Raw genomic sequence first — 26897 nt, forward strand, 5'->3', positions numbered from 1 at the left:
AAGCCAAAGCACAACTCTCTGGAGAAAATCTGACAGAAATTTTCGAAAAAGAAGAAAACATGGCCGAAAATAATAACAATGCAAGGAAGATGCTTGGTGACTTTACTGCACCAAATTCCAATTTACATGGAAAAAGCATCTCAATTCCTGCCATTAGAGCAAACAACTTTGAGCTTAAACCTCAATTAGTTTCTTTGATGCAACAGAACTGCAAGTTTCATGGACTTCCATCTGAAGATCTTTTTCAGTTTTTAACTGAATTCTTGCAAATCTGTGATACTGTTAAGACCAATGGGGTTGATCCTGAGGTCTACAGGCTTATGCTTTTCCCATTTGCTGTAAGAGACAGAGCTAGAATTTGGTTGGACTCTCAACCTAAGGATAGCCTGAACTCTTGGGATAAGCTGGTCACGACTTTCTTAGCCAAGTTCTTTCCTCCTCAAAAGCTTAGCAAGCTTAGAGTGGATGTTCAAACCTTCAGACAAAAGGAAGGTGAATCCTTCTATGAAGCTTGGGAGAGATACAAGGAACTGACCAAAAGGTGTCCTTCTAACATGCTTTCAGAATGGACCATCCTGGATATATTCTATGATGGTCTGTCTGAGCTATCAAAGATGTCACTGGACCATTCTGCAGGTGGATCCACTCATCTAAAGAAAACGCCTGCAGAAGCTCAAGAACTCATTGACATGGTTGCAAATAACCAATTCATGTACACTTCTGAAAGGAATCTTGTGAATAATGGGACGCCTATGAGGAAGGGAGTTCTTGAAATTGATACTTTGAATGCCATATTGGCTCAGAATAAAATATTGACTCAGCAAGTCAATATGAACTCTCAAAGTCTGAATGGATTGAAGGAATCATCCAACAGTACTAAAGAGGCATCTTTTGAAGAAGAAGCTTATGATCCTAAGAACCCTGCAATAGCAGAGGTGAATTACATGGGTGAACCCTATGGAAACACCTATAATCTCTCATGGAGAAATCATCCAAATTTCTCATGGAAGGATCAATAAAAGCCTCAACAAGGCTTTAATAATGGTGGAAGAAATAGGTTTAGCAATAGCAAACCTTTTCCACCATCCACTCAGCAACAGACAGAGAATTCTGAGCAGAACCCATCTAGCTTAGCAAATATAGTCTCTGATCTATCTAAGGCCACTATAAGTTTCATGAATGAAACAAGGTCCTCCATTAGGAATTTGGAGGCACAAGTGGGCCAGCTGAGTAAAAGAGTCACTGAAACTCCTCCTAGTACTCTCCCAAGCAATACAGAAGAAAATCCAAAGAGAGAGTGCAAGACCATTGATTTAACCATCATGGCCGAACCTACAAGGGAGGGGGAGGACGTGAATCCTAGTGAGGAAGACCTCCTGGGACGTCCAGTGACCAATAAGGAGTTTCCCTTTGAGGAACCAAAGGAATCTGAGGCTCAATTAGAGACCATAGAGATTCCATTGAACCTCCTTAGGCCCTTCATGAGCTCTGATGAGTATTCTTCTTCTGAAGAGAATGAGGATATCACTGAAGAGCAAGTTGCCAAGTACCTTGGTGCAATCATGAAGCTGAATGCCAAATTATTTGGTAATGAGACTTGGGAAGATGAACCTCCCTTGCTCATCAATGAACTGAGTGATCTGGATCAACTGACATTGCCTCAGAAGAAACAGGATCCTGGAAAGTTCTTAATACCTTGTACCATAGGCACCATGATCTTTGAGAAGACTCTATGTGATCTTGGGTCAGGGATAAACCTTATGCCACTCTCTGTAATAGAGAAACTAGGAATCTTTGAGGTGTAAGCTGCCAGAATCTCATTAAAGATGGCAGACAACTCAAGAAAACAGGCTTATGGACAAGTAGAGGACGTGCTAGTAAAGGTTAAAGGCCTTTACATCCCTGCTGATTTCATAATCCTAGACATTGGGAAGGATGAGGATGAATCCATCATCCTTGGAAGATCCTTCACAGCCACAGCAAGAGCTGTGATTGATGTGGACAGAGGAGAATTGATCCTTCAACTGAATGAGGACAACCTTGTGTTTAAAACTCAAGGATCTCCTTCTGTAACCATGGAGAGGAAGCATGAAAAGCTTCTCTCACTGCAGAGTCAACCAAAGCCCCCAAAGTCAAACTCTAAGTTTGGTGTTGGGAGGTTCCAACAATGCTCTGAATATCTGTGAGGCTCCATGAGAGCTCACTGTCAAGCTATTGACATTAAAGAAGCGCTTGTTGGGAGGCAACCCAATGTTATCTAATTATATTTATTTATTTTCCATTGTTATTTTATGTGTTCTTTAGGTTGATGATCATGTGAAGTCACAAAAACTACTGAAAAATCAAAAACAGAATGAAAAATAGAATGAAAAATAGAATGAAAAATAGCACACCCTGGAGGAGAACAGTCTGGCATTTAAACGCCAGAAACAAGCATCTGTATGGCGTTTAACGCCAGAAACAGGCACCAAGCTGGCGTTTAACGCCAGAAACAAGCATCTTCTTGGCGTTAAATGCCAGAACAGAGAATGGAAGTAGCGTTTAACGCCAGAAACAGGCAGCAATCTGGCGTTAAACGCCAGGATTGCATGTATAGGGTGTTTTACACGTCTAAAGGGTGCAGGGATGAAAAATCCTTGACACCTCAGGATCTGTGGACCCCACAGGATTCCCACATGATTTGTGGACCCCACAGGATCCCCACCTATTCTTCTCTCCTCTTCACACCTTTCTACAACATTCCCCCCCCCCCCAAAATAACCTCCACCAATCACCTCCAATTCCCCTCCAAAACCATCATACACCCACCTACACCCACCCACTCAAATTCAAACCATCACTCCTTCCTTTTCACACATCATAAGCACCTTAAACCCCTAGTGGCCGAACCATTCTCACACCTCCATCTCCTCCATTTTCTTCTTCTTCTACTATTTTCTTTCTTCTTTTGCTCGGGGACGAGCAAACATTTTAAGTTTGGTGTGGTAAAAGCATAATTTTTTGTTTTTTCTATAACCATTTATGGCACCTAAGACCAGAGAAACCTCTAGAAAGAGGAAAGAGAAGGCAATTGCTTCCACCTCTGAGTCATGGGAGATGGAGAGATTCATCTCAAAGGTCCATCAAGACCACTTCTATGAAGTTGTGGCCAAGAAGAAAGTGATCTCTGAGGTTCCTTTCAAGCTCAAGAAAAATGAGTATCCGGAGATCCGACTTGAAATCCAAAGAAGAGGTTGGGAAGTTCTCACCAACCCCATTCAACAAGTCGGGATCCTAATGGTTCAAGAGTTCTATGCAAACGCATGGATCACTAGGAACCATGATCAAAGTGTGAACCCGAATCCAAAGCATTGGCTTACCATGGTTCGGGGGAAATACTTAGATTTCAATCTGGAAAATGTAAGGCTGGCGTTCAATTTGCCAATGATGGAAGAGAACGCACGCCCCTACACAAGAAGGGTCAACTTTGATCAAAGGTTGGACCAAGTTCTCATAGACATATGTGAGGAAGGAGCTCAATGGAAAATTGACTCAAGAGGCAAGCCGGTTCCATTAAGAAGGCATGACCTCAAACCAGTGGCTAGGGGATGGCTAGAGTTCATTCAACGCTTAATCATTCCTACTAGTAACCGGTCTGAAGTTACTATAGACCGGGCCATCATGATCCACAGTATCATGATTGGAGAGGAGGTAGAAGTTCATGAGATTATACCTCAAGAACTTTACAAGGTGGCTGACAAGTCCTCCACTTGGGCAAGGTTAGCCTTTCCTCACCTCATATGCCACCTCTGCAATTCGACTGGAATTGACATAGAGGGAGACATCCTCATTGAAGAGGATAAGCCCATCACTAAGAAAAGGATGGAGCAAATAAGAGATGATGGACCTCAACATGAGCATGAGGAGATTCCTCACCATGAAATCCCTGAGATGCCTCAGGGGATGCACTTTCCTCCACAGAATTATTGGGAACAAATCAACACTTCCCTAGGAGAATTAAGTTCCAATATGGGACAACTAAGGGTGGAGCACCAAGAGCATTCAATCATCCTCCATGAAATTAGAGAAGATCAAAGAGCTATGAGGGAGGAGCAATAAAGACAAGGAAGAGACATAGAGGAGCTCAAAAGCACCATTGGTTCTTCAAGAAGAGGAAGACGCCACCCTCACTAAGGTGGACTCATTCCTTAATCTCCTTGTCTATTCATCTTCTATTTTTTGATTTTTGAGTTTTATGTTTTATTTATGTTTGTGTCTTTACTATATGATCACTAGTGTCTAAGTGTCTATGCATTAAAGTTATGAATATGAATCCATCACCTCTCTTGAATGAAAAATGTTTTAATTACAAAAGAACAAGAAGTACATGGTTTCGAATTCATCCTTGAAACTAGTTTAATTATTTTGATGTGGTGACAATACTTTTTGTTTTCTGAATGAATGCTTGAACATTGCATATGTCTTTTGAAGTTGATGTTTATGAATGTTAAATATGTTGGCTCTTGAAGAATAAGGAAAAAGGAGAAATGTTATTTGATAATCTGAAAAATCATAAAAATGATTCTTGAAGCAAGAAAAAGCAGTGAATACAAAAGCTTGCAGAAAAAAAAAAGAAAAAGAAAAAAAAATAGCGAAAAAAAAGGAAGAAAAAGAAAAAGCCAAAAGCTCTTTAAACCAAAAGGCAAGAGCAAAAAGCCAATAGCCCTTAAAACCAAAAGGCAAGGGTAAATAAAAAGATCCAAGGCTTTGAGCATCAGTGGATAGGAGGGCCTAAAGGAATAAAATCCTGGCCTAAGCGGCTAAACCAAGCTGTCCCTAACCATGTGCTTGTGGCGTGAAGGTGTCAAGTGAAAACTTGAGACTGAGCGGTTAAAGTCAAGGTCCAAAGCAAAAAGAAGAGTGTGCTTAAGAACCCTGGACACCTCTAATTAGGGACTCTAGCAAAGCTGAGTCACAATCTGAAAAGGTTCACCCAGTTATGTGTCTGTGGCATTTATGAATCCGGTGGTAATACTGGAAAACAAAGTGCTTAGGGCCACGGCCAAGACTCATAAAGTAGCTGTGTTCAAGAATCAACATACTGAACTAGGAGAATCAATAACACTATCTGAATTTTAAGTTCCTATAGATGCCAATCATTCTGAACTTCAATGGATAAAGTGAGATGCCAAAACTATTCAAGAGGCAAAAAGCTACAAGTCCCGCTCATCTGTTTGGAGCTAAGTTTCATTGATAGTTTGGAATTTATAGTATATTCTCTTCTTTTTATCCTATTTGATTTTTAGTTGCTTGGGGACAAGCAACAATTTAAGTTTGGTGTTGTGATGAGCGGATAATTTATACGCTTTTTTGTATTATTTTTACATAGTTTTTAGTATGATTTAGTTAGTTTTTAGTATATCTTTATTAATTTTTAAATAAAAATTACATTTCTAGACTTTACTATGAGTTTGTGTATTTTTCTGTGATTTCAGGTATTTTCTAGCTGAAATTGAGGGACTTGAGCGAAAATCAGATTCAGAGGTTGAAGAAGGACTGCAGATGCTGTTGGATTCTGACCTCCCTGCACTCAAAGTGGATTTTCTGGAGCTACAGAACTCCAAATGGCACGCTCTCAAGTGCGTTGAAAAGTAGACATCCAAGGCTTTCCAGAAATATATAATAGTCCATACTTTGCCCGAGTTTAGACGATGCAAACTAGCGTTGAACGCCAGTTCCATGCTGCATTCTGGAGTCAAACGCCAGAAACAGGTTACAAAGTGGAGTTAAACGCTAGAAACAGGTTACAAACTGGCGTTCAACTCCAAGAAAGACCTCTACACGTGTAAAGCTCAATGCTCAGCCCAAGCACACACCAAGTGGGCCCGGAAGTGGATTTCTACATCATTTACTTATTTCTGTAAACCCTAGTAACTAGTTTAGTTTAAATAAGACTTTTTACTACTGTATTCAGAGGTTGGTTCTTCTGGTTCCCCCTCTGGGGCCGAGACCAATGAACTCCATTATCACTTATGTATTTTCAACGGTAGAGTTTCTACACACCATAGATTAAGGTGTGGAGCTCTGCTGTTCCTCATGAATTAATACAAAGTACTACTGTTTTTCTATTATAATTCAAGCTTATTCCTATTCTAAGATATCCATTCGCGCCCAAGAACATGATGAATGTGATGATTATGTGACACTCATCATCATTCTCACTTATGAATGCGTGCCTAACAAACACTTCCGTTCTACATGCAAACAAGCTAGAATGAGTATCTCTTAGATATCTAATACAGGGGACCGAGTCCGAGATATTAGAATCTTCGTGGTATAAGTTAGAACCCATGGACGGCCATTCCTGAGATTCGGAAAGTCTAAACCTTGTCTGTGGTATTCCGAGTAGGATCTGGGAAGGGATGGCTGTGACGAGCTTCAAACTCGCGAGTGCTGGGCGTAGTGACAGACGCAAAAGGATAGCAAATCCTATTCCAGTATGATCGAGAACCGACAGATGATTAGCCATGCAGTAACAGCGCATTGGACCATTTTCACAGAGAGGATGAGATGTAGCCATTGACAACGGTGATGCTCTACATACAGCTTGCCATGGAAAGGAGTAGGAATGATTGGATGAAGACAGCAGGAAAGCAGAGGTTCAGGAAGAACGAAAGGCATCTCTATACGCTTATCTGAAATTCTCACCAAAGAATTACATAAGTACCTCTATCCTAGTTTATATTTCAATTATGTTTTAATTATCAAATCTCCATAACTATCTGAATCCGCCTGACTGAGATTTACAGGGTGACCATAGCTTGCTTCAGGCCGACAATCTTCGTGGGATCGACCCTTACTCACGTAAGGTTTATTACTTGGACGACCCAATGCACTTGCTGGTTAGTTGTGCAAAGTTGTGATAAAGAGTTGAGATTATAATTGTGCGTACCAAGTTGTTGGTGCCATTGATGATCACAATTTCGTGCACCAGTCTACCCAGGAGGTACATTCTCATATGCCCAAGAGGAACAAAGGAGGGGATCCTAACCTCCCACCATCTCGCTGGGGGCAATTTTACAATACCAGGAGGAACAAAGAAGGGGATCCTCACCTTCCACCATCTCCTGGGTCGCACTTTTGAGAAAGAGTGCTCAGGTGCAACATTTATTCCTTTCATTAGCCAGATTCACGATTTAAAAGATATATATATATATATATATATATATATATATATATATATATATATATATTTATGCCACCTATCTTCTCATACCTAAAACATCACTTTTTCAATCTTACTTCATTCCCAACTTACCTTAATTTCCTATCTCCATTCTACTACTAGAACTATTACTATGATTTGAGGCTAAAAGGAATAAAATAGAGGTTTAGAGGTTCAAGATTGAGCTTTAAAACACAAAATAGCTTTGTTGAAAACAGGGAAGTCACGCGTACGCGTAGACGTGCAAATGGACCATCACACGTACACATCCCTTCATTACGCGTACGCATGGGCACCTAACAGAAGCACTCAGTCGCGCATGGAAGTTTCGCGTACGCAAGCACTCCATGTCACGCGTACGCATAGGCTTTTTCACGTACACATAGCGAGGAGGTAGTGGCGACAGTCTGTGAATGGGGTGTATGCGTGCGCAAAATTTCCATTCCATGCGTACGCGTGGGCCACCCGTACGCATGGGCGTACATTTTTCCAAAAATTTTACTAAGTTGAAAAAGCTGCAGAATTCCAGTTTTTAACCCCAAACTTTCGATGTGCATAACTTTTTTGTTTTAAATCATTTTTCTTCCGTTCTTCGAACGGCATAAACTTCGCAAACCCAATTTTTGTATAAAATAAGTTTGAAATCATTTAGGGGTCTGAAAGCCAAGTTATGGCTCACCAAAGTTCGGCCAAAAACTAAATTTCTCAAAAAGTCCAAAGCTCACTTTTATTAAAATCAAGTTCAATATCCACTCCCTATACCTAAATATTCAGCACAACACAAATCATAACATCTCCATACAACTCTATTATCCACTTACCAAATCACAACCTAAGTTTCTTGCCTCCATCAACAAAATCATCAACATATAACCATGCATACATATACAATCAATATCATCAATTTGCCAACAATATCCACACACCAAGGAATTATGATTGCCAACACATACATAACTTATATCATCAATCAACATCATTAATGCTAAGCATCCAACTTACATAGTCATTCAAAATTATCCTATGGTTCTCTAGCTTAAGTTTTCACATGACATTATATATTAAATACGCGAAACCTAAACCATACCTTGGTCGATTTTTGCGTATTTACCGAGACACCACCAAGGTTCCAAACACAACCCTCAAAGTCCAAAGTCTCCAAAGCAGGGTCTCCCAAGCTCCACCAAAATCTCAATGTCCACAATTCAAGCTCCAATTACATATACACAACCTAATTCATATATATATATATATATATACCGCACCCACGGACAAAACATCCCAAGTCCGATAAGTTCTGCAAGCTAAATCGAACCTAGAATGCCAAAATCTCAACATAAAGGCTTAAAATTTTGAAAATTAAAGGGGGCAGAGAAACTGAGGTGAGATTGTGGTTTACCTATAAAATTGTTCTAATAGGTTTGTAGAGCTCAACGTGCTGGATGCGTGGCTGCAAACGGTGCGAAGATCGGAGCCCGGATGGAGGAGATATGGTGGTTTGAAGATGGTGTTAGGGTTATGGAAAGTTTACGTGTTCTTCCCCCTTCCCAAATTGTTGCAGCGTGAAAATGGAAGGAAGGAAGGAAGGGATGGATTCATTTAGTGTTGGTTTGGGTTGGATTGGGCCCTTGGGCCCATTTTGGGCCCGATTTGCTCGGTTCGGTCCGTTTGGCCTAATATTGAGCCAAATTCTTTGAAATTAGTGTCAAAATTCTTGTTTTAATTAGCTCTATCTTATTTTAATATAAAATTTATATTTCTAATTTTCTTTATTAAAATTTAATTTATTGACTAATTATTTACTAATTTAACTGGATTTACACTTATGTCAAAAGTTTTGAGTCGAAAAAGCATCATGGAGACAAAGCCAATGAGGAATTTGGTCTTTTCTAAAATATTAGATTTCCACACTCAATCCCAATTCAGATCATCTCTCTAGTGAAAGCACTGCTTAGCTAGCCAAGAATAACCATCCCGAACACTAGCTATACACCTTGGTGGCAGCAGATTCTCAATACCACCTAATTATCACAGTCTAAAATGTGAAATGCAACCTTGTAAATACATGTTTTACATGATCTGGAATAGGAGTGGCCAATGTATCAAAATTCTAAAGACCATTATTTCACATATCTCAAATTTTAAAATCTAAGTTCTGAAATATGGACATATAGAACATTCTCCCCAAGCTTTTCAAATGGACTCTATTCATCATGCCATAGGAATTGGTCAAGACTATTAACACACCAATAAAAATCATCTTTTAACATATTATAAACTTCAACAATGCCCTTTCAACAAAGAGAGACATTCTGTTGCGTTATAGATTCAACATTTGAAGCATTATTCCAACATTAGTCAAGAGTTGCCACACAAGTTTTTAATTAAAACAATATTAACAATGCTTAATTTTTTTTTAAAATTTGTTGGTGATAACAAGTTATATAAAAATTTTTTATGATTATAATATTCTTAGACAACTAAAAAGATTTTATGTAAGAGGATTCAAATGAGTTTAGATACCTGGTGAGCGAAATTGACTTCGCAATATTCGCATAGATAGACCGGCAAGTGCACCGGGTCATCCAAGTAATACTTCAGATGAGTGAGGGTCGATCCCACGAGGATTGTTGATTTGAGCAAGCAATGGCTATCTTGTAGATCTTAGTCAGGCGATTCAAAAAGATGATAGTTGTCACAAAAAACGCATAAAACAGAATAAATAAATAAAACGTTACTAGGTAGATGTGAAATCAGAGATGAGAGAACGGTTGAAGCTTCGAAGATGCTTCTTCCTTCTGGATCAAATTTTCTCACCATCTACTCTAACTTCTGATTGATTCATTCCATGGCAGGCTGTAAATGATTAACGCTGGGTCAGCGGTCATTAATCTCCTCTGCTTCAGATCAAACGCCGGGTCAGCGGTCATCCAATCTGAACGGGGGTGAAGCTCCTACAGTCCATTCCCTTGGTGATCCTACTCAAAGCGCCACAAACAAGGTCGAATCTTTCGGATCAGAGAATGCTGCGTCCTGGTTCTAGCCTATACCACAAAGGCCCTAATCGCTCCGCACCTCGGCTGAACTGATGTCTCGAGAAGTCCCCAACGAAGTTGTGGATTAGCCATCTAAGAGATGTATAATCAAGCTTGTGGTTCAGTACTATCCCGTCAAGGACTCGCAAGAACCAATGTGAATAGGGATGACGGTCAAGTTACACTCCCAATCTATTAGGATGAAGAACAAAGATACATCTTAGAATAGAATCAAGCATAGATTGAAGTTGAATAGTGATATTATTAATCCATAAGAATCAGCAGAGCTCCTAACCTTAACCTAGGAGATTAGTGAATCATACTGTACAATATGATGTTCGAAAGTAAAATCGGAGAAGAAGAAGATCCTAAACAAGGGTGATCTCCTCCTATATATACTAATCTGCTAACTAAGAATTACAGAAATAAGATAAAATAGTCTTATAGTGCGAAAATCCACCTTTCGGGTCCACTTGGTGAGTGTTTGGGCTGAGTTTGAGTGAAGTCACGAGCTAGTGCTCCTTTTTGGGCGTCCAACACCAGAATTCACTTTTTTCATCTAATAATTTTTTGTTATCAATTTCAAGTACAAACAAATATACGTGAGTTTTCACCAATCTCTAATGCAGTATACACAATGACGAATTCTACTATGTAGAAGAGGATGTCATTCTATATGTGTAGAAATGTGGTATATGATATGACTATGTGATAAGTGTCCTACTAAGAGACAGAATCTATCTTTATTTAGTCTGTCTACAAACTTGCTACAGTGTAATTTCACGCGATGAGACTAATAAACAAATATGATAATGTGAGGTATTAGTAGTAATTATATTAGCATAATTATGGGCTTGTAAGTTGAGCCTTTTTGGTTTTTTGGACAAAAGGGTGAGTTTATAATAAAGATACACGTACAATAAAGGCCTAAAAATACTATGTTATGTGTCCTCACAGATTATTTATTATTTTTTTCTTTTTTTTCTCCTTAATTCTCTCTATAATATGCATAGGGCCATAAAATCTGAGAAACAAAATCTCTCTCTTCATGGTTAATTTAGTCTATTAATTAACATATATATTTATTTTTTTTATTTAAATATTATCTAAATAATAAAAATAATTATTTAAGATGATAAATTCTTTAAACTTAATAAATTGTAAACAAAATTTGTGATAGATATATATAACAAAATATTTTTGGAACAAAATTATTACACCAAAGTAATTTCAATTTTGGTATATATAGTAGATTCTTTATCTACATTTTCAAACAAAAAAAATTCCTCAAAAAGTAAAAAAAAAAAAAAGAACTTCTAATTCATTTTCGTGATTTTTTTTTCATTCTAATATGAAATGAAATGTTTTCTTCTTCTCAATAACAACTGCAAAAATTGTAGTGTAAATTATAATATGTTCTTTTAGATTTCGTTTGTTTACAAAGATAGGACACTGAGATAGGGATACAGAGACACAAAATCGTGTTTGACAAAGGAGACATGGGCAATGTATTCAGGGACACTAAACTAGTGTATTTTGTGTCTATCTTGACAGGAAGGACACAGAGACACTAACAAGAGACACAACTTATTTTTTATTTTTTCTTTCATTATTCTTGTTAATTTTTCATAATTATATTTTTTTATTATTATATTTTTTCTCTCAAATTTTTTTAATGAAAAAAAATGAGAATAAATTAGATTTTCATAACTTATTTTAGTTTATCACCAAACATGATAGAAGAACACAAAATTTTGTATCTCTGTCCTTTATATCTTGTTCTCAGTGTCTTATTTTATCCTGTTCTCAGAAACAAACACAGCTTTAAGTCTTAACTTTAATTCACGATAATTTACTCACTAAATTTTTAAAATATACAATTTGACCGAGTTATCAAACACTCTTGTATAATGTATTTTTTATACTTATGTTTTTTATAATTTAGTTTTAATCTAATAAAATTTAAAAATAATCTATTTTAATTTCTGACAATTAAAATATTCTGCAATAGTAGGTTATAAACTTACGAAATAATTTTAAATAAAAAATAATTAAAAATTTTAACTTATCTTTTTAATTATTTTTTAATTTATAAATAAAATTTTTTGAATGTTTTATTTTTATATTTTAAAAAATAATATATATATATATATATATATATATATATATATATATATATATATATATATATATATATATATATATTGTTCCGGGGTTATCTGAAATTGGGTTGCCTTTAGGCTTGCGAGTGAGACCCAAATCCTCAATGGAGTATTCCCCAACTTGTCCCACATCTTGTGACCATCATCCGAGTTTTTCGTGGGAATGTGGGGGGTAGTACCTGCAAAATACTCCGATGCCTAAGTCAGCAAGGGTTTTAGCAGGTTTTATTGTATTGGAATTTAAGTTTACCTGAGTGTATCAGTATATTTATAGGGGACGAACCAATAACCACCGCTGAAGTATTTCCACCTCTGATGGTGGATAACCGTCCCTTTTATCTTAGGGTTGTTGAGATCTCTTTTCTAGAAGTGGGTGAGAGATTCTGGGAGGCAGTTGCTCACTTGGTTACGTGCGAGCTGCCTGTGTTAATCTATTCCAATCTCACGTAGACGAGGCCGTCCTACTGGATTGGGCCTTTTAACCGCATTGGCCCTGGCTTATATTTTGGGTCTTTTAATCTATTATTTTCTCCTGGCTTGGTACTTGCTAGCTTGGAGAGAGTATTAACTTGGCTGTTGAGTTCCTGAGTTATGTGCCTAACCTCGGTTTCTAAGAATTGCCTGAGATGCTCTAGCATTTTTTCCAAGTACCTTTTCATGTTGAGATCTTTTGCCTGCTACTCTCCATTCATTTGAGAAGTTACTATTTGAGAGTCACTGAAAATTATTACCTTGTTAGCACCGACTTCTTTAGCAAGTTTTAGCCCTGTGATCAGAGCTTCATATTCGGACTGGTTGTTGGAAGCGTGGAACTCAAATTTTAAGGACATCTCTATCTGAGTACCTTCTTCATTGACCAATATTATGCTGGCTCCACTTCTGACCTTATTAGAGGATCCGTCTAGATAGAGCTCCCAGGTCGTGGAGGTTTCGCTCTGATCGCCTGTGTATTCTGCGACAAAGTCGATGAGACATTGGGCTTTGATTGCTGTCCGAGTTTCGTATTTCAGGTCGAACTCGGATAGCTCTATAGCCCATTGAACCATTCTGCCTGCAATATCCGTTTTTTTGAAGGATCTGCTTCATAGGCTGGTTCGTTCGGACTCTTATGGTATGAGCCTGGAAATAAAGTTGTAGCCTTCTAGATGCTACGATTAAAGCATATACAAATGTTTCAAGCTTCTGGTACCTTAGCTTGGGACCTTGTGACACTTTGCTAGTGAAGTAGATGGGATGCTGTCCGACCTCATCTTCTCGTATCAACACTGATGCTACAGCCTTCTCAGCGACAGCTAAGTATAATACGAGTTCCTCCCCTGTTTTTGGCCGAGTAAGGATAGGAAGCCGGCTCAGAAACTTTTTGAACTCTTGAAAGGCCTCTTTACATTCAGGGGTCCATTCGAACTGGCATCCTTTTCTAAGTAGTGAAAAAAGTGGTAGGAATCTCAATGCTGATCCTGCCAAGAATCTAGATAGAGCTGCAAGGCGACCATTCAGCTGCTGAACTTCCCTTAAACAAGTCGGACTTTCATCTCTAAGATTGATCTGCACTTATCGGGGTTAGCCTCAATTCCCTTTTGTGTCAACATGAATCCTAGGAATTTTCCAGCTTCCACTGCAAAGGTGTATTTGATAGGATTTAGCCTTATCCCATGCTTCCTTACAGTATCAAAGACTTGCGAAAGGTCGGTCAGGAGGCTAGTCTCATCCTTGGTTTTTACCAGCATATCATCCACATACACTTCCATTAGGCTTCCGAGGTGAGGTGTGAACACCTTATTCATCAACTTTTGATAGGTGGCCCTTGCATTTTTTAATCCAAATGGCATGACCACGTAGCAATAATTTGCTCTAGGTGTGATGAAAGATGTCTTCTCCTGGTCCGACTTGTATATCGGTATTTGGTTGTAACATGAGTAAGCATCCATGAATAATAGATATTGGTACCCCGAGCTAGAATCTACTAGAGAGTCTATGTTGGGCAGAGGATATGGGTCTTTTGGACATGCTTTGTTGAGGTCGGTATAATCGACACACATCCTCCAATTTCCATTATGCTTTTTGACCAATACCATATTTGCCAACCATGCTGGGTACTTGACTTCCCTGAAAAATCCGGCTTCTAGCAAGTCTTGTACTTGCTTTTCAACCACTTGAGCTCATTCTGACCCGAGCTTTCGTCTTCCTTGTTGGACAGGTCAAGATCCTGGGTAGACGGATAGCCTGTGTGACATAAACTTAGGATCGATTCTGGGCATGTCGGAGGCTTTCCAGACAAAGAGGTCGGAGTTTTCTTGTATGAGTTTTACGAGCTTTTACTTCAGTTCTTCTGCTAAATTAGCTCCTATATTGATATTTCTCCCAGCTTCTTGCCAGATCTAGACTTTTTCTATTTTTTCTCCCAGCTGTGGTCGTAATTCTTCTCTTACTCGACTTCGCCGAGTTCAATCGTATTAACCTCCTTGCCTTTACCCCTTAGGTTTAGGCTCTCATTATAACACTTCCTTGCCAGCTTCTGATCTCTTCTAATGGTAACAATCCCTTCTTGTGTTGGAAACTTCATGCAGAGGTGAGGGGTAGAAACAACCGCTCCTAGTCGGTTTAGCGTTGTCCAACCTATCAGAACATTGTAGGCGGAGACTACATCGACAACAATAAAGTCGATGCTTAAAGTCTTAGACTTCATCCCCCTTCCAAAAGTTGTGTAGGAAGATGAATCTAGTGGCGTGATAGGAGCATCTCCCAACCCAAAGAGTGTATCTGGGTAAGCTTTTAGCTCCTTCTCGTCTAGTCCCAGCTTATAAAATGCCGGCTTGAACAATATGTCGGCTGAACTCCCTTGATCCACCAGAGTTCTGTGTAGATGAGCATTGAGAATCATTGTGATTACCACCGGGTCGTCATGACCGGGTATGATTCCCTGCCCATCTTCTTTGGTGAAGGAAATTGTGGGAAGGTCGGGTTCATTATCTCCGACTTGGTAGACTTCTTTCAAATGCCTTTTCCGAGACGACTTGGTCAGCCCCCTCCAGCGAATCCTCCTGATATCATATGAATGTGTCGTTCTGGAGTCTGTAGGGGCGGACCTCTCCGCTCATGGTCTTCATCATCTCTTTTTCTTTTTCCATGATTGTCCGACCTTTCTATGAGATATCTATCCAACCGACCTTCCCTGGCCAGCTTTTCTATCACATTTTTTAGGTCGTAGTAATCATTTGTGGAATGCCCGTACAACTTGTGGTATTCACAATATTCATTACAACTTCCCCCTTTCTTGTTCTTAATGGGACGCGGAGGAGGAAGCTTCTCGGTGTGACAGATTTCCCTATAGACATCCACTAAGGAAACTCGTAGCGGAGTGTACGTGTGGTATCTTCTGGGCTTCTCAGGCTCGACTTCTTCTTTTCTCTTGGGCTCTCTCTCTTTTTTCTTCAAATGTTGAGGGTGCCCTAATTGCCAACTCGGCTCTCGTAACCTGGCGTTTTCTTCCATATTGATGTACTTTTCAGCTCACTCTTGTACATCATTTAAAGAAGTTAGATGCCTCTTTAATATGGACTGGAAAAATGGTCCTTCTCGGAGACCATTGACAAGTCCCATTATTACCGCCTCCGTAGGCAGGTCTTAGATTTCCAAGCATGTTTTGTTGAATCTTTTAATGTAGTCTCTCGGGGGTTCTCCGACCTCCTGTTTTACTCCGAGTAGGCTAGGTGCATGCTTGACCTTGTCTTTCTGGATCGAAAACCGGGTAAGGAATTTGCATGAGAGATCGTCGAAACTAGATACCGACCTTGGGGGCAGGCTGTCGAACCACTTCATGGCTGCTTTAGTCAATGTTGTCGGAAAGGCCTTGCAGTGAGTAGCGTCCGAGGCATCTGCTAAGTACATCCGACTTTTGAAATTGTTGAGGTGGTGCTTTGGGTTAGTTGTCTCGTCATATAGGTTCATGTAAGGGCTTTTGAAAATTTTAGGAACTCTAGCCCTCATGATATCCTCAGTAAACGGATCTTCTCCTCCCAGTGGACTATCTTCCCGAGTAGTACGAGAATCCTTATTGCGAAGGTTGGACTCTACCTTTGAGAGCTTGTCCTCCAACTCCCTTCGCCTTTTGATTTCTCTCTTCAAGCTTCTCTCCGCTTCGCGTTGTCGCTCTAACTCCTGTTCCATCTGCTCAAGTCGGTCCTGATATCCTTGTAGCCATCCCATGAGGTCGGTGCCGTGAGGCTGTCTTTCCCCATCGGGGCGGCGAACTTCGGATAGGATTCTACTTTGGTTGTCGGAGGGACCCTCCCCATGCGGCTCCTCCATTCTTGGCTGGGGTATTACTAAGGCTTGGTCGTTGTTGACCATGTCTTGATATTCTTGGTCTGACTCAGACGCAGTATGTCCGTTTTCACGTTGGTCGTCCGCCTTTGAGTGTCGATCTCCAGGTCCCCGGCAACGGCGCCAATGTTCCGGGGTTACCTGAAACTGGGTTGCCTTTGTGTTTGCGAGTGAGGCCTAAATCCTCAATGGAGTATTCCCCAACTTGTCCCACGTCTTGTGACCGTCATCCAAGTTGTTAGTGGGAATGGGGGGGGGGGGGAGGGGTGGTACTTGCAAAATACTCCGATGCCTGAGTCAGCAAGGGCCTTAGCAGGTTTTAGTGTATTGGAACTTAAGTTTACCTGAGTGTGTCAGTGTATTTATAGGGGACGAACCAATAACCACTGCTGAATTAGTTCCACTTCTGATGGTGAATAACCGTCCCTTTATCTTAGAGTTGTTGAAATCTCCTTTCTATAAGTGGGTGAGAGATTTTGAGAGACAATTACTCACTTGGTTACGTGCGGGTTGCCTGTGTTAATCTATTCCGACCTCTTAGAAGAGGTCGGATATATAGACGAGGCTGTCCTACTGGATTGGACCTTTTAACCGTATTGGACCTGCTTTATGTTTTGGGGCTAAGATATGAACATATATATATATATATATATATATATATATATATATATATATATATATATATAAAAGGATTAATTACTACTTTTAATAATTACTCTAAAAATAATGAAATATACAACTCTAAATTTTTTATCATATCAAAACGATAAAACTAATAAAATATTTTTTAAAGACAGAAAAAAATATTTTAGAAGAACTAAAATGCCATAAATAAATATCGAAAAAGTAAATTGTCCAAAAGATATTATATGTTTTACTGTAAACCCACTCTTTTGTCCTGAAAAAATCGAACTTATAAGCCCACAATTATGCTGATATAATTACTACTAATAATATATTGATTTATTAACCTCATCACGTGAACTATACACTGCATATAGACTGCATTTATCGCATATAGACTGAACCAAGACAGATTTTGTCCCTTTAATAGAATATTTATCGCATAGTATAGCATACACTGCATTTCTACAAGGAAGATTTCACCATATACAAAGTTGGTACAATAAGAATAGTAAATTTAGATACTCAAAAATGACATTGTCGATGTGTCTATCACGCTCACTAGTTTTACTCAGTGTACTCAGTACTGTTATTTGTTTCCGTCCTTACGGAACGAAAAGCGACCAACGTCTCGCCCTCACCTAGCGCCGGAAATACAAAATCCTTTCCTTCTTTATAAACACATCAACCAAAGTAACAACCTAATGCGGCCAAGAAGCCTCAGCAGCGCTGCCAATGCAACACTGAAGGGCAGGAAATGGGATGCGCTGATAATCGGCGGCGGCCACAACGGCCTCACAGCAGCCGCCTACCTTGCTCGTGGCGGTCTCTCCGTGGCAGTCTTAGAGCGCCGCCACGTGATCGGAGGCGCCGCTGTGACGGAGGAGCTGGTCCCAGGGTTCAAGTTCTCCCGGTGCAGTTACCTGCAGAGCCTCTTGCGTCCCTCAGTCATCAAAGAACTTGAACTTCCGAAACACGGCTTGAAGCTTCTGAAGAGGAATCCGTCCTCTTTTACGCCTTGCCTCGACGGACGGTACCTACTCTTGGGCCCCGATAAAGGTCTCAATCATTCTGAGATTTCCAAGTTCTCGCTTAAAGATGCAGATGCTTATCCAAGGTGCTCTTCCTTTTTTCGTTTTTGTTTTTGTTTTTTATTTTCAGTTCAATTCAGAAAATAAGAGAGATGAAAAAAAGGACGAGTATTGATTGGAGTAAGAGAGAAGAAAAAAAGGCACTTGTGAAATTGACTGAAAAAATTGAAAAAATTTGCCTCCCTAGCATTATTACTCTTGTGAAATTGGCAATTTAGTTTTTGGAAGAAACAATAGGCTTGACTGAATTTTTTTTTCCTAAATGCCAAAAGTACTGCTATATCTACTTAGATTTTTGTATATTTTCTTAAAAGTTGTTATAGGGTCATTCGAGTATGTCTTTACTAAATTGCCAACATCATAATCTTTTTGGAGTTAAACTGATAGTTTATCTATAAAATTTTTTCATTTGAATGTAACTTTCAAAAGAGCTACTAAATATATATCTATTTTGGGATAGTAGTACAAAACTTTTTACAAAAAACAAAAGTTTTAAAATGTTTTACTGAATTATAGTGAGAATTTGGAGAAATTTTTATTTTCAATGAACAATTATAGGAATCCACAAAAAAGGTTCATTAAGGTAATTAGCAACTGTTATGGAGAGACTTTGCAGTCTTATGGTCAAACCGTGATAAACTTGTGAGAACACACCTTTTGTACTTACTTTGGAATTCAATGGAAAAGAAATGATAGCAGAAGTAAGGGAAAAAAAAACACTTTGATAATGTTTTTTGGAAAAAGCTTATAATCATACGAGCAGTTGACAAAAAAAAATATTACAAGCTCAGCCTAAACCCCAAATTTGTATTTTGTTTCATTATTTTTAATTATTATTTTTTGAAATTTGTGTCCGTTTGACTGTTGCTGAAAATCTTCTGACTTAAAGACTACAGTTAGTAGGGGATAGATATGCATATTTTAATTATAAAAGGGAGCTCAGTGCACAAAGCTCCTACCTAGTGCCGTTTAAAGAGAGTAGATGCACATAGTTTTTATCCCTTCGAATTACAAGGCAACAACTTCAATGTTGCTTTAATGCTCATCTTCTTTATACAAACTTAAAAATCAAAATATTGTTTCTTTGATCAGTTGAGAAGAGAAGGTTTACTTGAACTTCATTTGACTGAGTTGGAAAGATGTTGGCATTCTTTTTTCATTTCCTGATTAAACATCTAAGCTGGATAAACTGTGTGTTTCCCATTTAACAAGAATCTGTCTGTCTTTCACCCCTTTTCCCCTTTTTTTGGAATTTAGATATGAGAATCAGCTTGAGAATTTCTGTAAATTCATGGATCTGGTGCTGGATTCGTCTCCTCCTGAATCCTTGCAGCATAAATCATCACTTAATGAACAACTGAAGAATAAATTACAGAATTCAGTATTTTGGGCAAGTTGTCTACGACAAGCATCCTCCTTGGGGCAAAAGGAGATGGTGTAAGTATTTGTTTCTCCAACAGGAAGTTGTTTGTATCCATGACAAGCTGGCATTGTTAGGAATAGCAAACTAATAAGTTTCATGATATTAATAGCTAGTTTTGTGAAACTATGAACTCGAGGCTAAAACATCAATATTTATAATATTTACTACTTTACATGGCAGGGAATTCATGGACCTTTTATTAGCTCCGGCTTCCAAAGTTTTGAACAACTGGTTTGAGGTAACCTTGTAGTCTTCATCTCTTTTCATTTTCCTTCATTGCCAAGCTCTTGGACTTTGTACATTACAACTGAGCATATATCTTCTAGATTCTTGAAGTTTCAGACTTTTGCTCATTGAGTGTCTTTTATGAGTGTGTCTTTTGTAAGATATCCACAAACTTGAGCTGCAAACTCCACTCAAAAGTCATGGGCTTGTAGGAGTTGGCATACATAAAAAATATTATCTAATAAACAATATTCCTGATTGATATTGCAGATGTTAACTTTCTAACACATATAGGTAAATAAATATAATAAAAACATTACTTAGCATCACTCAATTGTTGTAATCTTCTTAACTTTGCATGTAGGTTGTTTGTAGTTTGACAAAACATAAGAGTAAATATAATGTATAAATTCAGCTTGATAAAGCTATGCATGACATAGGTTGTGATAGGATCAGGGATCTAGCAGAATTAGGGGATTTTATTGATGAACTAGGGATTGCAAATCACAATCCCTTATTGGAGTACACTGTTGGAACTACCAACTGTGGAGAGAATTTTCCCTCTCTTGAACTAACAAACTGAACAGAATCTTCTAACTAACTAAAAACTAACTAACCCCTAGCACTTATAGGCAGCAGCTAGGCCTAGCACTATTGCTCCTAAACCTGCTAAACTAGCTTAAAAGGACCAACAAACAGCCATCCAGCAAAATTAGGAATTAAGCAGTGAAAGCAGTGAAAAATCGGCCCATCAACTCCTTACCTTTCCTCCTATAAACGAAGCCAAACCTGTTTCTATCAGGTTGTTTGTAGGTTGTTTTGTACTGCATAACATAGGCAAGTTGACTCAAGTATCTAATAAAATTGTCCACAATTGTACATTTTGGAAACAAATCAAGTGTAAGTCTAGACCTGTAAACTGGCAAGTAGGATTGAGAATTAGCGATATCAGAGTTTGACCCAAAATATCAGATTATACATATATGTTTATGAGTTACCTCATTTTTACGTACTCAAATCGTAATCGGGTGCAATGACTTCAGTTGATTAGCCACTCCCATCTAATGGGATAAGACTTTGTTCTTGTTGCTGTTGTTTGAGTTACCTCATTTTTATATACTCAAATCATGAACTCATGAGAGTTTAGTTTGTAACTTGTCTCAGACACTTTAAAGTTTCAACTAAAACTGGATGCACTTATCTGTTGTGAACACTGTTGCATACCATCATACTTGTTTCTTATATATACAAAGACCCCATTAACACTTCATACCCAACATATTGAGTATTGACATTTATTTCCGTGCAATCTGTTGATCACTGTTCCCATGTGATTTGGTGCTATTAAATGATTTCTTTAATTTGTAGTTTCTTTGTTAACCCTTGTTTTGGTGGCTTAATATTTGCCTGATACTGTTTGTGCAGACAGATGTTCTGAAGGCTACCCTTGCAACAGATGCTGTGATTGGAAGCACAGTAAGAGCAGTTTACCTTTAGTGTTAAAAGTCTTTCCAATGAAAAACATTTTAACAATGAAAGGATATACGAATTTCTCCATTGTTCTTTGAGAGTGAAACAATTAGAGTAATTATTGCTACTCAACGTCCTCTTATTTAATGCAGCACTGTTACTTTGTCATGTTTCATGGAATATACATGTGTGTATGGTGCTTCTAAAACTGTTGTGCAGGCCAGTGTCCATACCCCAGGAAGTGGTTATGTTCTACTACATCATGTTATGGGAGAAACTGGTGGGGATCGTGGAGTCTGGTCGTATGTATCTTGCTATGTTGATATCTTTATACTGTGAATCTTAAGAATGGAAAAATGTTATTTTCAAAATTTTAATGATAGATATAGATCAATCCAAATTAAAGTTTACATATAACATTTTGTGAATGGTATGCGTAGTTATTCTGAGAAGGGAATCATAACTAACAGAAATTCACAAATGACAAGAAATCACATAGATAAGTGGCAAACTGTCAATGTGTCATTACATGGTTTGCAGTGTATGAAAGTTCACGTAGCTGACAAGGTTATTCTAGAAAGGCACTGATTCTATCTCAGAATAAGGGTTCATGTTGCCTTATATAAGAATTGTTAACTTATTTGCTTAAGCACGTCAGGTTTAAGCAGCTTGGGCAGGCTGTGAAAGAGAATAAGCTAAAGCCTCATTTTTCTTTACAACACCCCCACCCCCCACTCCGCATCCACCACCCTTAAAAAAAACAAAATGCGCAACTCATTCCTTTAACATGTATGAAGCAAAAGGTCCTACAAAGAGTTGGTTTTTCCATTTCAAGCTTTAACTTTGTTCACATCAATGAATATGCTAGATTTGTTTATTCTGATCATATTTCAAGTGTTACACATTACTGGTATTCTGTTAAAAACTCCTTCACACCCCTTTATGAGAAGTATGCTTCTCTTTGTCCCTGTCATCAAGTTAATCATTATATGCTCTATATTTGATTTTTTTTTTCACTGTACCATATACATCAAAACTGATATTACATATGCACACCAACACCCATGTTAATATAAAATCCTGGAAAAATCAATAAATTTGTTGCTAATTCCTTTCTCTGAACTAACATTTTTGAAATATGTGTTCCTAGTATAGGCTGCAAATTATTAATTGGCTACCTTTTTTTTTGGTCTACGTAGATATGTTGAAGGTGGAATGGGCTCAATATCGAAGGCTATTTGTAATGCTGCTATGGAAGCTGGAGCACATATTGTAACCAATTCTGAGGTGTGTCTTGGAGAATATCTATTAGCTTATTCCACCCTTGCTTCTCTCTCTCTCTCTCTCTTGTTACAAGGCTTTCAAATGTGCTCTCTTGTTAGGAAGTTTCATTCGTCAATTCTGATATTTATAGTTGTGCCCTGATTCCATTGGATCCTAACTGCAACCATAAATTTATTTATTTTTAAAAGAAAAAAATTGTCGTGGCCCAAATGAGTTGAAGCTACGAAAGTAAAACACCTGTGGAAATTGACAGGTATTTTAGAAGTGCCACATTACAGGGGAAATAGTCATGATAGCCTTTTGTAAGTTCTAGGCAAGTAATATCACATAATCATTTAATCGTGGTCACTGGTTCTCCAGTTGAGTAAAGAGCTATGGTGGACAAAAGAAAAAGGTGAGGGTGCGGGTGGTTTCAATGGATAAACTGGAAAGTAAGGTTGAGGGTCTTGGGGCTTTCTAATTAATAATGAATTAAGGATAAATTATGAATTTAGTAAATTAATGTTAATAGAAGTTAACATTGTTTTAGCCTTTTAGGGGAGTGAAGTGTCGTGTGAAAAATTGAAGTTTCAAGTGTTATATCTATGTATCCCAGGAGATGTAAGGAAAGACCTTGTTCACTAATTTTATTTCTTATTATTCAAATCACAACATCAACACCAAAATCATGCTACAAAATTTCAGTTCTTTTTTTTCTTTTATCAGTATTACGAAAAAAATAAATTGGACTGAGAGGAGGATAAATGTTTCTTATCAGCCCCTTCCACCTCCCCCCTCTCTCTTTTTGTCCCCAATTCTCTAACCACTCGGTCATATCTGGTATTTTTTTAGGTATCTCAGTTGTTGATTGAAGACTCTAGCACTGTCTGTGGGGTTAGTATTGTTTGAGAGTTTCCTCGATCAAAGGGAATTTTAAAGACATAATAAAAAATGAATTTTCTGGAGATGGCTTACATACAGGTGATTTTGGCTGATGGTACCAAAGTGCATTCTTCAATTGTTCTTTCTAATGCAACTCCATATAGAACTTTCATGGTGAATTCTCAATCTGTCTTCAGACATTGGCTTCTTCCACACCCATATTTGTTATTAATTTACAATATCTGATTATATGAATTAGGAATTAGTACCTAATGATGCCCTTCCGGATGATTTTGTTCGTGCGATTAAGCATTCTGACTATAGTTCTGTAAGTTTTTTTACTCTATATCTCAGTTTATAATTTTAATACCCTTATTTTCTAATTTCTGTTGTGTGTAGCTGAGCTTAATAGGTAACGTTAAATTATATGTAAACTGCATGTTTATGCGTTGTTCACTAATCAGGGATGCTGGGAATTCAGCAATGAGAAAATGACATGTCGACAAGGAATAACATATATTAATCAGATGATGCTGGGATAGTTGTGGTGGAATACAAGTGGCTAACATGATGCATTTAATTTTAACCAACTAGGGCTTGCTTTTTTTTTTTTTTTTTTAAATCATGAGATGTGCTTTTAACCTACTTGTTCTATGCTACCCATTACAGGACATAAATATTAAGACAAGAAAAACAGATTTTAACTCACTATAGAAATTTCCTTTTCCCCCATAGGTTAACTAAAATTGTGGACATCAGAAGATATTTTAAGTAAGGTCTTTTTTTTTCCCCCATTATTTATTTACTATTTGTCAATCTCAATTATTTGGTATTCATCAAGACAGGCTACTACAAAAATAAATGTAGCAGTTGACAAGTTGCCTCAATTTGAGTGTTGCAAGTTAAATCATCCTCATGCTGGCCCACAGCATGTTGGCACAATTCATATTGGTTCAGAGAGGTATGTTTAAATTGAATAGTCATTTAAAAGTTTGATCAGTATGTAAATTTGCTGTGGTCATTATCTATATGGAAAATTGCAGATTATTTATTTTCAGAACATGTCAGTCTTTCTTTACCCTTTTTAGTTTCTGTTTAGCATGGAAGAGATTCACTCTGCATCTCAAGATGCTGTAAATGGAGTGCCATCACGAAGACCAGTTATTGAAATGACAATTCCCTCCACGCTGGACAAAACCATATCTCCACCTGGTAGTTGAAACTCTGCATTTATTAGTGTATTAATATGTTCCGTTCGTAAGAAAAATTATAGTCATTTTGCTCTCGTGATGGCAGCTTGTTTGTAGCAAAATGGTTTCATTTCCTTAAATTTTTTGCATTATTTATATCACTTTGTTTTATCTTCAGAATTCCATGAATTCTTATTACTCAAATCAAAACTAGAAACTTGGCTTCTCTGTCAATACTCTAGTTTATTTATCTGTTTTGTGCCTTTCATAATATGTGAATTATGTTGATATCATCTCTTTGTGTATTCTTTTTTTATTTTTAATTTTTTTATAAGTATCATCTGGTTTATGAATCTGTTTTATCCGTAGGTATGCATGTGATCAACCTATTTGTGCAGTATACTCCCTACAAACCACTGGATGGTGACTGGCAAGATCATGAATATAGAGTTAGTTTGCTTAAGATGTTTGAATTTCATTAACTCTGCATTTGTATGCTATGTGCATCTACTAAAACTAATAGTTGAATTGATGTTAATGGTGTGTCTATATTATTCCTAGGAATCATTTGCGCAAAAATGCTTCAAATTGATTGATGAATATGCCCCCGGGTTTAGTACATCTGTCATTGGTTATGACATGTTGACTCCACCAGACCTTGAAAGGGAAATTGGTTTGACAGGTAATTAAGTTATAGTCACCAAAATAAATACCTAATAGGCAATTCATATTTGTTCTAGTAAATGTCAGCAAAACTGCACTTTCTAGGCCACAAAAACTCGAAACAAATAATTGGCACAAGAAAGCTATTATTATTAACTTTTTGCTGGGACATCACGACATATTTTGATGTTTTTGATATATTAAAAAATATTTAATTTCATAATATTCTTAATTTCCCTACATTTTGTAGCTTATAGAAACTTATTTCATATTATATGTACTTTTTATTTTGAGTTAAACATAATTTTAACTTCCACTAGGTAACTTATATATTTTATTTTAAGGGTAGTTTTGGAAATGGAATTGAACACCAAAGAATATTAATGAACTAGTATATATAATGGGAATTGGTCGATATAGATATAGACAATATAATTGTTTTCTAGGTAGGTATAGACGTATAGTGTAGATTATGGCGAAAGAAAAGATGATTACAAAGACTTAAGAGTGATATATACAATCAGGAGAGAACAAAGGAAACATCAATTATTCAGTGTTTCGCAATGCCTCCCTGTATAACCGTTGTGGCTGGTAACTTTATTTTCACCCCTCTTATTTTATTTTCGGCAGGAGGGAACATATTTCATGGTGCCATGGGATTGGATTCTCTTTTCCTCATGCGACCTGTTAAAGGATGGTAAAATAATCTTTACTGCTTTGTGATATTAATTGTTTCTTTTTTCCTTCAACATTCAGATTGCATTTGGTTAGTGTCTATGGACACAAATTTTGTCTTTTAAGTGTTTTATCTCAACCTTTCGTTTATTCCAAACACATCCTGATTACAACTGTAGCATGCTTCCCCTATACATAATTACGTGAGTGTTTTCTTTGCTTTGGCACTTAGGTCGAATTATAAGACTCCGCTTCAGGGGTTATACTTATGTGGAAGCGGGGCACATCCTGGCGGTGGCGTAATGGGGGCACCAGGACGTAACGCCGCTCGATTAGTACTTCAAGATCTTAAGAAAACTACGTAAGGTTGAGGTGGTAGTGATTACATGGCAGCGATGAGGTTCATTTGTCTTAATTGGTGCCTTTGAGCTGGTATGTATGTTTTTGATAGAAGAAACTTCAAATAAATGAAGCAGCTTCCACCAAGTATTCTTCCAATGTGTTGGATAGAATCATATTTGTTAACCTTTGCGTTAACTCATAAATCTATGAGCTTATTATTGAGAAATGTTTGCATCCTTTTACATCGTATTTGATGTGTTCTAAAATTATTTGCAAATACTAATTTTTTTATTTATAATGCTTAAAATTTATATAAAAATATTCG

The 26897-nt window shown here is 37.6% G+C and overlaps 1 protein-coding gene and 1 non-coding gene across 2 annotated transcripts; one reads left to right on the forward strand and one right to left on the reverse strand.

Annotated features, from left to right (window-relative positions):
- Positions 1 to 452: 452 nt before the first annotated feature.
- LOC112774665 (small nucleolar RNA R71) lies at positions 453 to 560 on the reverse strand. The gene has a single exon (XR_003189138.1). It is a non-coding gene; the product is annotated as a small nucleolar RNA R71 (small nucleolar RNA).
- A 17198-nt stretch (positions 561 to 17758) lies between these two features.
- Positions 17759 to 26799, forward strand: LOC112771445 (uncharacterized). The gene is made up of 15 exons (XM_025816201.3): positions 17759 to 18465; positions 19697 to 19876; positions 20043 to 20100; positions 21513 to 21563; positions 21777 to 21859; positions 22757 to 22844; positions 23673 to 23714; positions 23802 to 23876; positions 23962 to 24030; positions 24548 to 24663; positions 24802 to 24914; positions 25262 to 25341; positions 25454 to 25574; positions 26186 to 26252; positions 26463 to 26799. Exons 1-15 carry the CDS (start codon positions 18053 to 18055, stop codon positions 26593 to 26595), a joined length of 1689 nt encoding a protein of 562 aa, XP_025671986.1. The 5' UTR covers positions 17759 to 18052; the 3' UTR covers positions 26596 to 26799.
- The last annotated feature ends 98 nt before the right edge of the window (positions 26800 to 26897 follow it).

This window comes from Arachis hypogaea, chromosome 18 (genome assembly GCF_003086295.3).
Source record: "Arachis hypogaea cultivar Tifrunner chromosome 18, arahy.Tifrunner.gnm2.J5K5, whole genome shotgun sequence".
Lineage (NCBI taxonomy): Eukaryota > Viridiplantae > Streptophyta > Magnoliopsida > Fabales > Fabaceae > Arachis > Arachis hypogaea.

Bases quoted from the DNA above. Each gene is read 5' to 3' on its own strand.
- LOC112771445 (XM_025816201.3), top strand. From the start codon at position 18,053: ATGCGGCCAAGAAGCCTCAGCAGCGCTGCCAATGCAACACTGAAGGGC. The intron at 21,564-21,776 runs GTAAGAGCAGTT...ACTGTTGTGCAG, and splicing joins ATGCTGTGATTGGAAGCACA to GCCAGTGTCCATACCCCAGG. The intron at 25,575-26,185 runs GTAATTAAGTTA...TATTTTCGGCAG, and splicing joins AAGGGAAATTGGTTTGACAG to GAGGGAACATATTTCATGGT.